The 17,081-nt window shown below is 34.4% G+C and overlaps 1 protein-coding gene across 5 annotated transcripts in view; it reads left to right on the plus strand.

Moving 5' to 3' along the window:
- EPHA7 (EPH receptor A7) overlaps positions 1–17,081 on the plus strand; it is a 172,133-nt gene that overhangs the window by 130,377 nt on the left and 24,675 nt on the right. For 3 of the 5 annotated variants that reach the window (XM_019442870.2, XM_019442871.2, XM_019442873.2), the window contains exons 6-7: positions 9,757–9,881; positions 12,556–12,739. In XM_019442870.2, the coding sequence (XP_019298415.1) occupies positions 9,757–9,881; positions 12,556–12,739 (309 nt within the window). The remainder of the gene's footprint in view (positions 1–9,756; positions 9,882–12,555; positions 12,740–17,081) is intronic. The other 2 variants (XM_019442872.2, XM_053904649.1) reach the window with 1 other exon arrangement.

Below are 17,081 nucleotides of genomic sequence, written 5' to 3' on the forward strand. Positions count from 1 at the left end.
ATTATGGAGAGCACTGGAATTTCACCTTGAAATGGCAATTTATGTTCCCCCCAAAGCTGCAAAGAAATTGTTCTCAAACTCAGCTGTATGTTAGCTTCATCTGAGAAGCATTTGAAACATACTGATGCCTGACTCCGACGTTAGAGTATTCTTAAGTGAGTCCCAGGCATCAGTAAATCTAATACAGACAAAAAATTATAGGATAATAATACATAATATATTGTTTTGAGATCTTACCATGTACCAGGAATGGTTTTCAGTATTTAATATGTATTTATATATAAAATTTCTAGAACAATTCTATTTATAAAGTATCCAATCTGATTATAGCTATTTTATTTTATTTTTTAATGTTTATTTATTTTTGAGAGAGAGAGAGAGAGAGAGTGGGACAGAGAATCTGAAGTGGGCTCTGTGCTGACAGCAGCAAGCCGGATGCAGTGCTCGAACTCAAAAACCGTGAGATCATGGCCTGAGCCGTAGTCAGATGCTCAACAGACTGAGCCACCCAGGTGCCCCAAGATTATAGTTATTTTAAAGTTGAGAAAGCTGAGGCACAGGGAAGTTCAGTTCCTTGCTCAAGGTTGCACAGTTTTCAAATAAACAATGAAACTCATGAGCAAATCCAGTAGACGAGTTCACTGGGACTGTGCCCTTCACTCCTACACTGCCACTTCTCTAAATTTCCTGCCTTCAAGGAGCATCAGAGTACCAGAGGAGACGTTTAAAAAACTATGAAATAACTAAATGTTATATCGTGTAGTACTGTCAACAAGGGAAATAGTATTTTAGGGAAAAAAGTAATAATTCTGTATTAGCTGAAACAGAGGAAGAATGATTCAGTAAGTTGTCACTTACTGGTGGAGGCCATTAGAGAGAAGTCATGGGCCCAGTCTTGAACCTGGCTCTGTTGTTATTTAGTTGACATAAAGTTCTCTCTTGCAGATTATAGACTTGATGACAATATTCCTGATAATTAGTTTAAATATGTAGTTATACCAGTCAAACACTGAATTAGAATTGATTTTTTTTTTAAGCAGTGATAGTTTTTGTATGGTTTGCTCTTTACTGCCTCCCAAGAACTTACTAGCACATGCTTCGTATCTTATGTAGGCTATTGTACTTACTTGTGTATTCAGAATGTGCATATTCACATTTTAACTCATTTTCTACATTAAAATCTCCTTGAAAGTGAGAACTTGAGCCTCATAATCTTTGCAATCTGAACAATTCTTTGTTTATACTCTATTCAGTCATGAAAATTTTTATGTTGAATTTATAAATGAATGAAACTCTCATCAGAAATCAATGACAATGTTGTTAGAGTGATCTTACCTTCTGGACATTTTAGTATAACAGTGAAGGGTACTTAAGACTAATCCTAGAATAGTTTTAAAAGACATTGCTACTCAGAATGCTAATATATGATAAGTAGCTTGTCCCAGAAAGAAAACCATCAAGGAGACTGCAAAGAAAAAGAAATGCTTCTTTCATCAAGAAAGTTTTGCTCAGAAAAAAGATGTCAGCTGAGCAACAACAACAAAGAGTCCTGGCTGTCGTAGTTGTACATCTGACACAAACTCCTCCGCTCCTCATAGGCCACTGACTTGTGGCTGCACTTGGCCTTGCAATAGCCAGTCTGCACTTAGCGTGTCACTATCTTAAATATTTAAGTTATAATAAATTTATTTAGTACTCATTTCCTTTTATGAAGCAATGACTCCAAATGAGTTTTAACAATGAAGACATTTAGCCTATTCAGCCCATGTAACCTCACCTACCTGTTTTTCACCTGCAGGCTAGTCTGCTCTGAAATATTTTATTCTCCTCAGAGGATTCATATTAAATACTGGCTTACCAGCAGTTTCATTGCAGCATAATTTATAAGAGAAACAGATGGGAAAGGCCCATGCTTATTGACAAGGGTCTGGTCAGATACATCCTAGTACATCTGTATAATGGAACACGACACAGTTGAAAGAGCTGTGCAGAGCTGCATGTGTTCAATAATACAATTTTTAAAATGAAGTATAAATGAAAACATCAAGGTTTTGAACTGTGCCATCAGAATGCCATTCATGTAAAAAAATGCATATACTTGTACATACCTAGGCTGCTTCTGGAAGGGTATCAAAGACTGCTAAACATGGTTGCTTTAGGGAAGGGTAACTGTGTCACGGGATCAGATTGGGAAGAGTCTTTCTTTTTGCTATACACTATTATACTTTTTTAATTTTGTAGGATATACATGAATTCGCTCTTTTTTACAAAAATAGTAATTAAACAAACCTCTACTCAGTTTGATCGCTTCTGGTATCTGCAGGTTCTAGGACTATTGCCTGTGGAGCAGGTCCCTAAGGGCCTCTTCATCATTATGTCACATCGTGGAATCTTAGCAAATTTAAATGAATGAATGCTCAGCTTTCCTCCTTCTAGCATCTACTCGCTCCCACCTGGAATGATTGTTCTGTAGTTGAAAACAGATGAGAATTACAACTTAAAAGCATGAGATTCAATCTAAAATCTGCCCCTTCCTGATTGCATTCTACTTAATTTCTGAAACCCAGCTTCTTCACGAATAAAATAGAACCTACCTAGTTCACAGAGTTTTGGTAGGGAAGAAAGAAGGCTATACACATATATTATTATATAAGGAAGATTATTTATGTGACCACTGCAAACTGTAAGGATTTGTAGAAATGCCACAATGCCCTGCAGATAGTAAATGGCAAACAAATATGTGTTGAATAGAACTGAACTACAGGCGGTCCCCATTTACAATGGTTTGACTTACAATTTTTTGACTTCCCTTTTTTTTTAACTTTACAGAGGTACAAAAGTGAGACATACTTACTAGAAACTGTACTCCAATTTTTGAATTTTGATCTTTTCCTCTCTCGTGATACTGGTCAGCGGCCCCCCGCTGCAGCTCCCATTCAGTCATGCAACCACAAGGGTGAACAACTACTATGCTTACAACCATTCTGTTTTTCACTTTCAGTATAGTGTTAACTAAATTATTTGAGATACTCAGTAGTTGATTATAGGCTAGGCTTTGTGTTAGATGATTTTGCTCAAGTGTAGGCTAATACAAGTGTTCTGAGCACATTTAAGGTAGGCTGAGCTAAGCTATGATGTTTGGTAGGTTACGTGTATTTAGTGCATTTTCAACTTACAATATTTTCAAGTTAGATGGATAAAATGTCTGACTCAATATCAAGGACTCTTTAACCTTTCTGAATTGTTATATTAGGTCATCATTTACTTACTCTTTTGTAGGTGTGACTGGTCTGAATGATACAGCTAGTTCTGGGAAGCTGCCTAATGTATACCTACCGTTTATATAATATTTTATTTTATTTATATGAAGAATTACAATTCCACTATAATTATATGAAAATTCAAATGCACCAGGTATTACAAATTAACCCTTCATCAATTAACATTTTAGAGGTTTGCAGGAGTCCCAATATGTGTTTAGGACCAATAGCCACAGTAGCTTTCTACACAGCCGTTTCCCTTAAAGCATTTTACATAGAGATTTTGCCAAGAAGTGCTAATTCCCATGGTAATTAATTAAACATGCAAACAATTGGTTGTTAATCATCTGATGATAACAGAGAAAAAATTTTATTCTCAGCAAGATTTTTTGTCAGATCATTTTTACAAAGATGCTGTGACTCTTGCTTTAAAAAACAAGGCCATTCTTAGTTGTTCAAATAGTGGAGTAGTGACTTTTGTTGTTCCTGTTATGCGTTTTATCATCCTACTGAAAATGTATTGACTTGACTTACAGATCTACTTGACTTGGATGCCAATCCAGATGCTTTCTTTTCCTATGCTGTCAATTCAACATCAAATTCACTTATTCACAGAACTTTTAGAGCTTATTTTTAGCTCTTAGTCAAGTTGTCTTTTTAATAATTGTTTTGAAATATGTTTAGAAATCCATTCTATGATGTAACTTATTTGTGATATTGTATATTTTACATTTCAAAGAAAACATCACCATCCTAATTGGTGTGTTGAATAAGATAGCAATGCAATTTATGTAATTTAATTTTGAAAAAGATTAACTTATTTTTTTCAACTACTTATAGACTTTATGTTTGTTTTAGTCAAAGATCATGCTTCTATCCAACCAAAAGTAATTTGGCAGACATCTATTGCAAATGGATTGTTTGTAATTGCTGCAGACTCAATTGCCCTTAGTCCCTGTGCTTTTTCTTTCATATAAAATTTTATATTTATTGCTCACAATATTATTAGTGACTCTATTTTTTTCTGAGCCAGGAAGAAAATGAAGTTTAGTGAAATCACATGTTAGAATTTTTTATGTATTCTAACATACCCTAAAAGTGGAATTGATATGTTACATGATATTCCACAGAATCATATATACTTGTGGCCTAGTGTTTGTTATTGAAATAAATTTCTCTATATTTTTATATGTTTGTCCTGCAGTGTAAAAATGAAACATCTGTGAGGAAGAGTGAAAAAGCTAAAAGTTGTGTTATAAAATACTAAGCTCCTAATAATACACATATTTGTTATTTCAAGGGATTGTTAAAAATGAATTCCATACTGGATAGCAACAAAGCATTAAGTAAAGACTATTATTCTATTGTCAGATATGCATTTGACTGTGTTCTAAAAATATCTTCATTTTCACTTTTTGTATTTACCTAATGTAAATCTAACAAAAGTCAGTAGATTTAACAACTTGAGATGAATGGTAAAAGGTCATTTCATGCTTATTGACCCATCCTACCTCATTGTATTGTTTAGAAATACAAATATTATTTTTTCACCCACCCTTCTTAAAGTTTTTCTTTTTCTTTTTTTTAATGTTTATTTATTTCTGAGAGAGAGATTGAGAGTGTGAGTGGGAGAGGGGCAGAGAAAGAGGGAGACACAGAATCCGAAGCAGACTCCAGACTCTGAACTGTCAGCACAGAGCCCGATACAGGGATCGAACCCACAAACTGCAGGCTCATGACCTGAGCCGACGTCGGATACTCAACCGACTGAGCCACCCAGGCGCCCCAATTTCACCCACCATTCTTTATTGAAATTCATTGAGAACATTTAACTATAGTAAAAATAATTTTTAGTACAAATAAGTTACTTTTTAAATTCAAAATCAAATTCACTAGCTTCATTGAAGTTCTACCACACACACACACACACACACACACACACACACACACACGTTTCTTCCAAATGTATATTGGAGATTTTTTTTTTCTGTAAGACATTGCATTTTGAGTCCTAATTAAGATAAAAATTCCTTGACTCTATGCTATTTCAACATAAAGTCTGATAGATCACATTATTAAACTATCCTACCACTAACCTTTATTCATAGACTTCATTAAAATTCCAATAAGTCTATTTATATATTTTTAATATGTGTATTAGTTTTCTATGGCTACTGTAAAAACTACCACAAAAAACCTTAAAGCAACACCCATTCATTATTTTCTAGTTCTGTGGGTCAGAAGTCTGGGTGCAATGGGGCTCAGCTGGGTTCTCGATTGCCAGCTTCACTGGCTGAAATCAGGTCATTAGCTGGGCTGTACTCTTATCTGGAGTTCCGGGGAAGATCCACTTCCAAGTTCATCCATGTTGTTATCAGAATTCAGAGCTTTTGAACTGGTGGAATTGTGGCCTCCATTTCCCTTCCTATGTGAACCAGGGTCAGTCTTTGATCCATAAGTCTGCCTCCATATTTTCTCATATTTCTCCTGTGGCTCCTCCAGCAATGGGAAGCTGATTTTCTTTCATGTTTCAAATCTCTCTGACTCCTCCTTCTGCGGCATCTCTCTGACCCTGGCTGGAGAAATTCCTCTGCTCCTAAGGGCTGATGTGATTAGATTAGGCCCCCTGGCAAGGATCCAGAATAATATCTTTATCGTGAGGTCTGTAACCTTAATTACATCTGCAGTGTCCCTTTTGCCATGTAATTGCATATTCACATGTTCCAGAAATTAGAATATGGACATCTTTAGAGTGCCATTTGCCTATTATACAATGTTTTTAAATTGTCTTTTCCCCCCTTTCATGCTGGAAAATTTTTCCATGCATATACGTAAATTTAATATTTTAGTGGGAAAAAATGGAGCCCTTATGAATATTTTTCCCCGTGTAATTTAACTATGTTTGTTGTACTTGAATTTTAATTAGAAATTGATTAAGATCAAAAATCATGCACAAGGGCATGAAGCTCAAAATCTGTAAAATGTTGGATGGTTCAGGTCTGTACATAAACCTACCATTCTTACTGACTATTTTTAAATTCAAAACCTTTGGGCACCTGGGTGGCTCAGTCGGTTGGACGTCCAACTTCGGCTCAGGTCATGATCTCACAGTTTGTGATTTCGAGCCCTGCATCGGGCTCTATGCTGACAGCTCAGAACCTGGAGCCTGCTTCAGATTTGGTGTCTCCCTCTCTCTCTGCCCCTCTCTCATTCACTCTGTGTCTCTCTCTCTCTCTCTCTCTCTTCCTCAAAAATAAATAAACATTAAAAAATAAGTAAATAAAAAATAAATTCAAAGCCTTACACTAATAACTGCAGCCCACAGATTTTACCTTTTGGCCTGTTATTAGACTTTTGATTTCCTTTTGCATCAACTTTATCAACTTTGTTCTTATGTTGTTGAGATTTTCCATTTGAACCTCAGAAAGCATTTTCTGAATTTCCTAAGAATGTCTTTCACTGTCAATTGTACGGGCTCCATATGTGTCCCCCGTAAGTCCTGAGACTTTTTAGGGGCAAAGAAAAGTTTCTTCAGTTGAAATTAATTTTTATATTTTAGAATTGCTAGAAACTTAGGTGAGATATGAATCTGTTAATCATTTGTTAGAAACCCTATTAAAAATTCATATGTAGAAGCTCCCTTCTTTGTAGTATTTGTTTGCCCACATTTTCCAATTTAATAAATTTACTATTGTTGGTTACTACTTATTAGCTTCTCATCAATTCCAATTACAATAGATTTTGTTTCACTTTGCTAATTACAAAAATATAATTTAAATGTCATCACACCTAATTGGGTCTTAAGTATGTATATAATTTAGTTGCATACATTTCTTTCCAAAATGAACTTCAGACTGTAGTTAATTAGATATTTTGGTGTAAGAGTGAGTGTATTAGTGAAATTGTTACAATGTGATTAATTTAGATCAAACATAGCAATCCTAGTAATCATTGTGTCTTAAGATTAAAGAGCCTGATGTCATTTCAATTTTACTTTTACATATAACTTTGTCTGAAAATAGTGATCCTGTTAGAATCTGACTAGCTTAGAGATGGTTTTGTTTATGAGCTGTAGATCTTCATTCCTAAAATATTGAAACTCAAGGGAAAATATTATCAATTCTCCTGTACCAAAGTGTTGTACTTGAAGGACGTAAGACAGACAAAGATATTTCCTATCATGCAATTTATCTATTCTCAAGGGCCATGTGCTAATACTTCTAGCTCTGACCCTCTTAAATGTGTGACTCGATATAGTATTGGCAAGGGACACATTTTTAAAAAGGAAATGTACAGAAAATCAGGAGTATAGTCATTCACAGATGACTCCATGCACAAAAGAGGGAAAATACATTGTAGTACAGTTACTTTTAATGGTGTGATAAAAATACTATATATTACAAATGTATTTTTGACATCTCCCCCCCCATCCTCAGTTACCATAAATTTATTGGTAAAAATTCTTTTCCAGGATGAAATAATGAATATAATTTTAATGTGTAACCTGCAGAAATCAAATCTCATTCTATACTTAGATATTGCTGTGACATGTCAGAAACTAAATGAGGCACATCTATATCCCCCACGTCTCCTCCATTCCTTGAGGAATTCGGTGTCTCTTCCCCTTACTATTTAGGATACAAACTAAGCAAAATGTGCTACAGTTTGCTTGACATTGAAAATCACATTCAGCTATCTGTGTTGTTTGAAAAGGACCTAGATGGCATCTCCTAGCTCTGTACCTGTTTTCCAGTACATCTATTTCCAAATGGCACACGTCATATCCTAAACCCTGATCAGAGGCTGGCAGCCTTACTGACTAATTCCGTGTTACTGACTATTGTAGTATTCTTACCTGTACTGCATTCTATTTTTTACTAAAGTTTACATACAGATTTTTCGGGATGATCTTAAGTAAATTAGGTTATTGGAAATTTTTTGCTAAGTAGAATTGCACCTCAAAATTCGTTGGGGTTTGTGTTTCCCTGGGCTATAGCTTGCGGAAGCAGCCTCTCGAACATCCCAGGCGGCTGAAAATATGCTAACCATGTTCTGGATGGATAGACAAATCACTTTAGAAACAAATTCTTCTTTACTGCATATATTCAGGTTTTAAAAGTCATGGCAAAAATAAGAGTTCTTATTAGAAATTTGTTTCATTGGAAACATATCAGAAACGCATTTAGTCTGTAAACACAGTCTGTTGAGTACTTCAGCTGCATCGCCCTAAAGGGAGAGTTGTTCCACTTAATCTGCCCTAGTTATGCTTCTGTTAGTAATCTGAGAGGAAATGGGAATCATGCATCATCCATGTGCTTCCCTCAAAATCACCAAGCCGGAAAGAAGTGAAAAATGTGTTTCCTAGACATTGATACAAGAAAATATTAAGAAGTAGAAGAAACAAAATGAAGTCAAAGGGATAAACATCAGAAGCCTGCTTAAACAGCCCTGGCCCCGTATAATTGCTTTTCTGTCAGCAAGATTATTAACAATTTTAGACATCTGAAAATTAAATTAACAGCCTGAAAATATTTTACAGAATGAGATAGAGCATGATACATGAAACATAATGACCCCACTGAAATTCAGCCAAGCCAGTGCAGCTACTCATTTAGACAGAGGAGACAACTAGTTAATCATCACCGAGCAAATTAGACAGAGCAAATTAGTTTGCTACATTCCACAGTGTTAGCTACCAAAAAGAGTATATGCCACTAATTAGAATGAAAGGGCTCTAAGCATATTATTATCTATATAGAAAGAGAGAGCAAAACCACGGTTTGAATTACTTCTATCAAAGCTTGAAACCTAGGTTACGTACGTAGAAATTACATGTGCAAGAGTCTGCATGTGTGTATGTTCACCCACGTATTGAAGTGGCGGCAGCTTTAGCGTTCTCCTGCATCTTGACCTAATGAAGTGTAAAAAATTTTTCCCAAGGTTAATTGGAATTCTTTGGGAATATACACACACACACATGCACACGCACACACACACACACACACACACACACACACAGTTAAAACATAAAAACATTTCTAAAAGCTGCTGTCCCTTTAATTGAACACTGAAGTAGCCATTTGTATTACACAATATTCAAGTACTTTTTTCTTTTAAAAAGTGTATTGCCATTGCATGTGAAGTAAATATTTGGACTTAGTTTATCACTGGAGATTAATCTGAAATCATATTTTGTAGCCTTAATTAGCATTCATTTGCTTAATTGTCATTCTCAGCCCCATCATTTCCATTTTTCACTAACTTGAACAATGCTATCTTCTGCTGTTTGCACTTTAATTTAAATTTCTATTAAGGTTTATGAACAGTAATAAGGTCCTATTTGAATATTCATTAGCTTCTGAATTGTGAGCTATGAAAAGGTGCTTTCTTTTACCTTAATGAAACTGGCACAGCATGGGACTGATCGGTTGTGACATTTGATTTGAGGCATCCAGTGAATTTTCTCATTGTTTATTGACATGTCTTGTCCAAACAGCTCCCTCGCAAGTGAGCGGAGTGATGAAGGAAAGGGTGCTGCAGCGGAGTGTGGAACTTTCCTGGCAGGAGCCCGAGCATCCCAATGGAGTCATCACAGAATATGAAATCAAGTATTACGAGAAAGTAAGTGCTAAGAGCAGCTGAAATGTGCAGCCAATGTGTCTCGTGTCGTCCTACTGCAGTGTAGACTAAACTTGGTCATTATGCCAACTGTTTGGAGCTATTTTGAAAGTCGGAGTGAATTTTAGCCATTTTTAATGACCATCTTCCTGCATCTAGGGTTCATCATTATAATGACGATTTCTGTGTATTAAGTACCTGTGTTACACAAAGGAAAATATTCCACTGGCAGTATATTTGTTCAATTTTTGATACATAATTAGCTGCAGGATGTTTCAGTACCACAGAAACCACACAGCCCAATGCATTTTTTTTTTTTCAAAAAACAGTTCTTTTAGGATCTCTAGGCCCTTAATGATTTCTTATGTCTATGGATTTCTTAAGTACATGGTTTCAGTGATAATGATGGTGGCCTCAAGTAATTTAGTAATTTGAAAACATACAAATATTTTCTGTAATAAATAATGTAGTTTCTCTAAACTGCAGAAGCAAATGATGATATTCCACTCCCTTTAATTCCTCCTGGAATTTATTCCACATATGTTATACTAATCATATCAACCACTTCTTCGCACTCCCTTCTCCATGAAAAATAGGATGGCTGAAACCCAAGCACTGCCCTTTAATCTCTCCAAAATGGCTGAATTTTAGTAGAGATCTAACTGAGTGGTATGAGTGGATTTATTTCTGACCCATTCGAAGGGGGCTGGGCACCCTTTTCACAAATTATTACCTAGGCTCCACCTCATAGAAAGAACTGGTTCAAGGTTTGAAGCACAGAAACTATTATTATTACTAATATTACTATTAGTAATTAATAATTGTTAATATTAGCAATTATTAGTAATATCAATATATTATTAATACAGTGTTACTTATTGACTTAAATAAGTTAGCTAAAATGCCAGAGTACGCATAACCTTTTTAACCATTTAGACAGAATTCCAAAATAGGATCCTAAAGGCTTTGGAAAAACTTGGAGGCTGAATTGACTTTATTGAATAATTTAAATGCATACAGTGCATTGGCAATAGATATATTTTTTCCCTTTGTAGAAAATATAGCTTAAGATTAGTTTCAATGTTCAGATTACGTTTACAGTATTTTTGCTTATTATTTTCATTATGCATTCATGACTTCCATGGCCAAACTGACATTTTAAGTACCTTATTTTTGTACGAGGGAATACATTTTTTACCCCATCAAATGTGTTTCTGAGGGAATCATTGTTCTTAACGTTTGTTTTGTTATATCTGTTTTCCGGTAAACACTAACAGTTGTATACTCTTCTGAAATTTCATCAGATTTCAAAAGCAGTGAAGTACATTTTAAAAATATGTTAGGTGGTAAATGAAAGTAAACTTTCTTACAATGTGACAAAATATTTTGCAAATCCTTGCTTGGGAGTAAATTTGTTCAAATAGTTTCTCTTCTATTTTTCATGACAAAAACGGACTGTATCTACGTTTGCTGAACTTACATATTAGACAATTATTACAACAGAATAATAGTATTGCATTGTAACGTATGTAAGCATGTGATCTCTATATGTCATTATGTCATCTAATATCGGTTATGCCTAGTTCTTCTATTTGAGATAAATATATATTTATAATACCAACAGTCATTTTTATAAATGATTATAATGAAGACAGTCACAAATCGGCCTCACTGAATATAGTGTACATTTATTTATACTTTTGCAAATATCAGTGTAAAGGCAAATCAAACAACCAGACTGACATTTTCAGATTTCAATGAATAGTTTTATTGTAAACAACTATTTATTATAGAACAAATGAGAAACTCTCTAAAATTGTATATTTTGATGGCTAGTTTTTATAGCTTTTTAAATAAAAAGCCCATTAGAGTCATATCAATTAAGCTTTAATTTTTTTTCATTTGATGAAAGTTTTGATGGAGTTTTTTATATTCTTGAATTTTTATACTTCTTTCATTCTTAACTTATCATATATAATATGTAAAGACATTTTTAAACTCTGCAAGCCTCAGTTTTCATATCTGGAAAATGAGGAACTTGAACTGAGAGATGTTTAAAATATTATCAAACCATAAATTTTATAATACTTTAACTTTTATACTGATAGTCTTAATTTAAAATATTCCATTAAGTACTATTTTGTAAAAGTTTTATTCGGTGAGAAATGTAGTTTTTAATGAAAGCAGTTGATATGTCAGTATGGTGGTGGTATGCATTAAATTTCTTGAGTTAATAGCTTTCTTCATTTTTCACACATGGCCTTTTGCTTGCTAAATAACATTCAGGAAAAATATTAAAAGAACTACATTATGAAGGGAAGACCTCTACTAACCCATAGATTTTATAAGTGTACCCAGGTTTTGGTCAATAGGACTTTTGATTATATTTATGGCTAAATAGTTCTTGCCACTGTGCCCTCTACCAACAAAGCAAAAGCTCAAAAACATATAAATGGTCTAACAAAATTATTTCTCTTTGAAACTTATAGAACAAAGGCATGTGTTCACATTTACATTTTATATTATCTCAGAAACAACTCAATGTTACAATATTCCACAGGGCACAATGTAGCCTTTATAAAAACAATGCAGTAAATTGAAATAAATTGCAAGAATTGCCTGTCAAATTGCCTGGTTGCAATTACAATTAAATATTCCCTGAATATATTGTTTCTAGGATCAAAGGGAACGGACCTATTCGACAGTAAAAACCAAGTCCACTTCAGCTTCCATTAATAACCTGAAGCCAGGAACAGTGTATGTTTTCCAGATTCGGGCTTTTACTGCTGCTGGTTATGGAAATTACAGCCCCAGACTTGATGTTGCTACACTAGAGGAAGCTACAGGTAAAATGTTTGAAGGTAATTACCACCTTTGGTTTGGATTCTTACTCTCTATACCTCTGTCATATTTTTTCCAATATTGAGGGTAATGATTTGGTTCAAGATTATTTTTATATTTAAAGGTGAATATATGTGCATAAATATGTCCTTTGTAAAGGTTAGACAGAATAACGATTGAAAATTCAATGTTTTGTTTCTCAGTGTTAGAATTTTGTAATTTATATTAGTCTCTTTAATACATACTGGGTTTATTTGGAAAAGATGACGTTAGAAATAGAAACAGCACTTGTTCAATTGGGTATTGACACAAGCTGTTTTTGTAGAATCCAAAGCAGTATTATTCTGGTTGTGTCAGTCAAAGGTGCTCCTTCACAGAAACCCCCAAATGAAGCCAGGATATACACAGGATGGGCCAGAGAAAGATGCATCTATAAAAATCCGTGTTAATTTAAGCTCCTTGCCTGTTAGCAATGATTTCAAAAATTGCAGTTGAGAAAGAAGATCTTAGAAACTGTATTTATTGTTATTTTTATCATCTCTTTTCATCTCTTATAAATACTTCAAGCATACTAAAGAGTACATTCAAAGTATATGCAAAATATTAATAATTGAAATGAATATCTCTGTATCAACCACTGATCTTAAAAACACAACATCACCAGTATCTTGAATTATCATTTTTTTGCTTTATAATTCAGCAGACGATAACAAAAATGCATGTGTCTATAGTGTATCACAAATAGGCAGATGTATGTTGGAATGCATGTCCAGAGTGCAAGTTCAGAACAGCTCGAGTACTGCTCTGGTTGTTTCTCACTTAGCTGAGATCTTGGGGTGTGTTTCTGTCTTTTGGAGTTCTTGATTTCTCCTGATGTTACTGTTCAGGCACAGGGTTCCCCCAACTGTTACCTTCTCATCTCCTTGCCCGTGTAGTGTTCCCACAAGGATCTCTCTCTCTATTTTTTAAATGTCTACTTATTTATTTTGAGAGAGAGACAGAGAGAATACACGTGCACTTGTAGGAGGGCCAGAGAGAGAGGGAAAGAATCCCAAACAGGCTCCGCACTGTCAGCACAGAGCCCAACACAGGGCACGAATCAACCGTGAGGTCATGACCTGAGCCAAAATCAAGAGTCAGATGCTTGACTGGATGAGCTGCCCAGGTGCCCCTCTCACAATATTCTAAACAACGATGAGCTAAAAAACATTATGTGATTTTTCTCTCCTCAATTTCTAATAAAAAGTTTTTAAGTAAATTAAATCAGTACAATTTCGATCAATTATTTTGACTTCAGGAAAATATTTTTATACAGCTTTTAAAAGGCAAATTGACAGATATTCTTTGATTAATGAATGTTTGTTAGGTTTGCTAACGGTATTCTTTTTCCAAAATATTTTGTTATATTTTTAAATTAACCAGTAACTCTCAGAACCTCAAATAATGAAACATACATTATAATAAATTTGAAATACAAATCATTTATATAGAATTATAGATACAAAAGTATCAGTTGGGAAAATGTCACATAATTTTGTGTGACAAGCTTAATGCCATTATTCTTTATTACCTTTTTAAAATGGAGTATCTAAGATTAAAAATGAGAATATCTAAATTCAATGGCCACAAAACCTCAAAGCATTTTAAGATTTCAACATTTAAACATATAAGTGGTCTTGTACTAAATGTTCTAGTAGTTTTCAACTTAGACTGATTTCATGATATTACTTTGTAATTTCTAATATAATAAAACACTATTTATGAATAGTTTAATCTTAAATTAGAAATATTAATTTGTTATCTCACATCCACCTAATCATTCTTTATCAGTTAAACCTCTCGTTTTGAAAGCTCAAAATGAATACGTGCATTGTGCTGACTTCATAATAGGAAAATCTTGGGACAAACTATTTTATATTGAGTGCTGAGATTCATAGATATTATTTTCATTATTTAAAAAATGAAGTAAATAAGATGAAGTAGTAGAACCTGAATGATCATATAAAATGAATGTTAAAACTGGATTTTTGTGTTTGAAAGAATTTGCAATTTTTATCATCAGAATATTTTCTCCCACTAGAATGCAAAGTTGATGAAAGAGTTATCCATATCTCTTTTCCTTACTATTGTCTTGCCAGTGTCTATTATTAGTGCTTGACACATAGAAGGCACTCAGCAAATAAGCAAGGAATGAATACCTTGTGGTCATCAGCATAGAACAGATTATCACTATCCATCAGTGCTCGTAGACACATTCCTGGTTTCTCATCTTAGTTCTTCCATGGCCAGTTGTGAGACTTTGCATGAGCACCTTCCCAGACCCTAATTCTGGGATAGTAGCACCTAACTCATAGGGTTTTATGAATATTACCCAAGTTAATGTACACAGAGTACACACAGAAAGTCTCAAGTCAGTTTTTATTTATTTAGCACAGCCATTCTCCAGCTTTTGTTCTATAAAAAAACATATTGAAGTGCATGGATGGCTCAGATGGGTAAGCATCCAACTCGATCTTGGCTCAGGTCTTGATCTCAGGTTCGTGAGTTCAAGCCGTGCGTTGGGCTCCCTCCACTCTGGGCATGAAGCCTACTTAAAAAAAAAAAAAATACACACACACACACACACACACACACACACACACACACACAGATATATTGAGGATCTCCAAAGACATTTTGATTATTTGGATTATATCTATCGATATTCACCATTAGAAATTAAAACAGAAATTTTTAATAAAACACACAAACACACATTTTATTAGCCATCAGAGTAATGTTTTTGTCACATGTCATGTAACTTCTGGAAAACTCAGCTGTGCACCGGTGAGCACATGAGAGTGAAAAAGGCAAATAACATCGTATCATATAAAATAGTTTTGACCCTGCAGATCAAACTCTTGAGGCACTCTTAGGTGTACAGACCATCCTTTGAGAACTGCTGATTTGGCACAAGGTGCTGAGGTATGAATTAGGGATGCACAGAGACATATGACACAGTAATGCTCTGTTTAAAGTTTAGTGAAAGAGAGAAACTTATATACAAATTCTGCCATACAGTTCAGCACTGGTGGAATGCATGGCCCAATCCTATCAGAGTGCTAGGAAACAGTGATTCACTATGCTTGGAAGGAGGGCAAAAGAGATGCCGTCAAAGAGGTCACTGGAGCAGTGTTTGGATAGAGAAATTAAAGAGATTATTCTATTGCATATATATCCTAAAATCCCTGTCTATTCAGAGTCAATACTGATGTTTTTACAATTTTGAAACCATGGTGTGGTGATTGTGACACTTACAAATTACTTTAAAATTTTATTACCCATGAAATAGATGAAAATATTAACCATAAATGTTGACTGTGGAAAGATTAAAGTGTCACCCTGACTATCTAGAAAAACGTATAAATATTCACAAATTCTAATCATCATTCAGTTTTCTCATTGGAGTTTTCTTTCTGAAGCTAAGGCAGAGCTGAGCCTAAGACAAGCAAAGAATTAGACCCAGGGGCACATGGATTGGATGGAAAAAATTTCTACACATACGTGTATAATTTTTTCCTCCCTCATGAACAGAACTACTATATATATATATATATAGAGAGAGAGAGAGAGAGAGAGAGAGAGAGAAGAGAGAAAGATAAAATTGTGTTTTTTAGACCCAAATGAAAAAAAAAAAAAACTTCAAATCTTTTCTTTGTTGAATAATAATAGGCTGCAATTCAGAAATCAAAGTCTAAAAGTTGTTTTCTTTTTCTTCTTCCTCCCGCCCCCACTTTGTTTAATTCCCTCAGGGAGTAAATCAGCAGGTGCTGAGTTAGGAAGTCTGTATACACCTTTGTTCGGAAACCATTACACCAGAGCTACCTCGCTGTTTTTCAATCTAAGATCTATGTATAGTTAGCATAGGTATACAAAATTAAGAAATGAGTTGTCAAAAGGAAAGTATAGATAAAACAGAGAAAAGCCAATCAGAAAAAACTTTACGCAGCCTATTGTGGCAAAACCTACTCTGCCTACGTATGATTTACCACTCTGGAGACTCAGTCCCTTGCCACCACCAAGAAAGAGGAGTATTTTCCATCCTACCTCATATTAAAGATTGCAGCTGTTGACTGTTTCAGCAATAAGCAAACTATATTATCCTGACATTATATGTTAAATGGCATTTTGCAACTGGATCATTCATTGGAATATACATTTTGTTGTTTTTGTATTCATTTGTTTGTTTTATCAAGTCTGTAATAGTATTAGAAATATAATACTCTGGGGAAAATATGACAATTACGAATTCTCGTATAAGTAAAACTTTACTAATTTGGAAAAATGGAAGTGAGAAGGCCTTGTGACTTGAAGAATCGGAAT

The sequence above is a fragment of the Panthera pardus genome, unplaced genomic scaffold, assembly GCF_024362965.1.
Source record: "Panthera pardus isolate Hobbes unplaced genomic scaffold, ASM2436296v1 HiC_scaffold_17, whole genome shotgun sequence".
NCBI classification, from domain to species: Eukaryota; Metazoa; Chordata; class Mammalia; order Carnivora; family Felidae; genus Panthera; species Panthera pardus.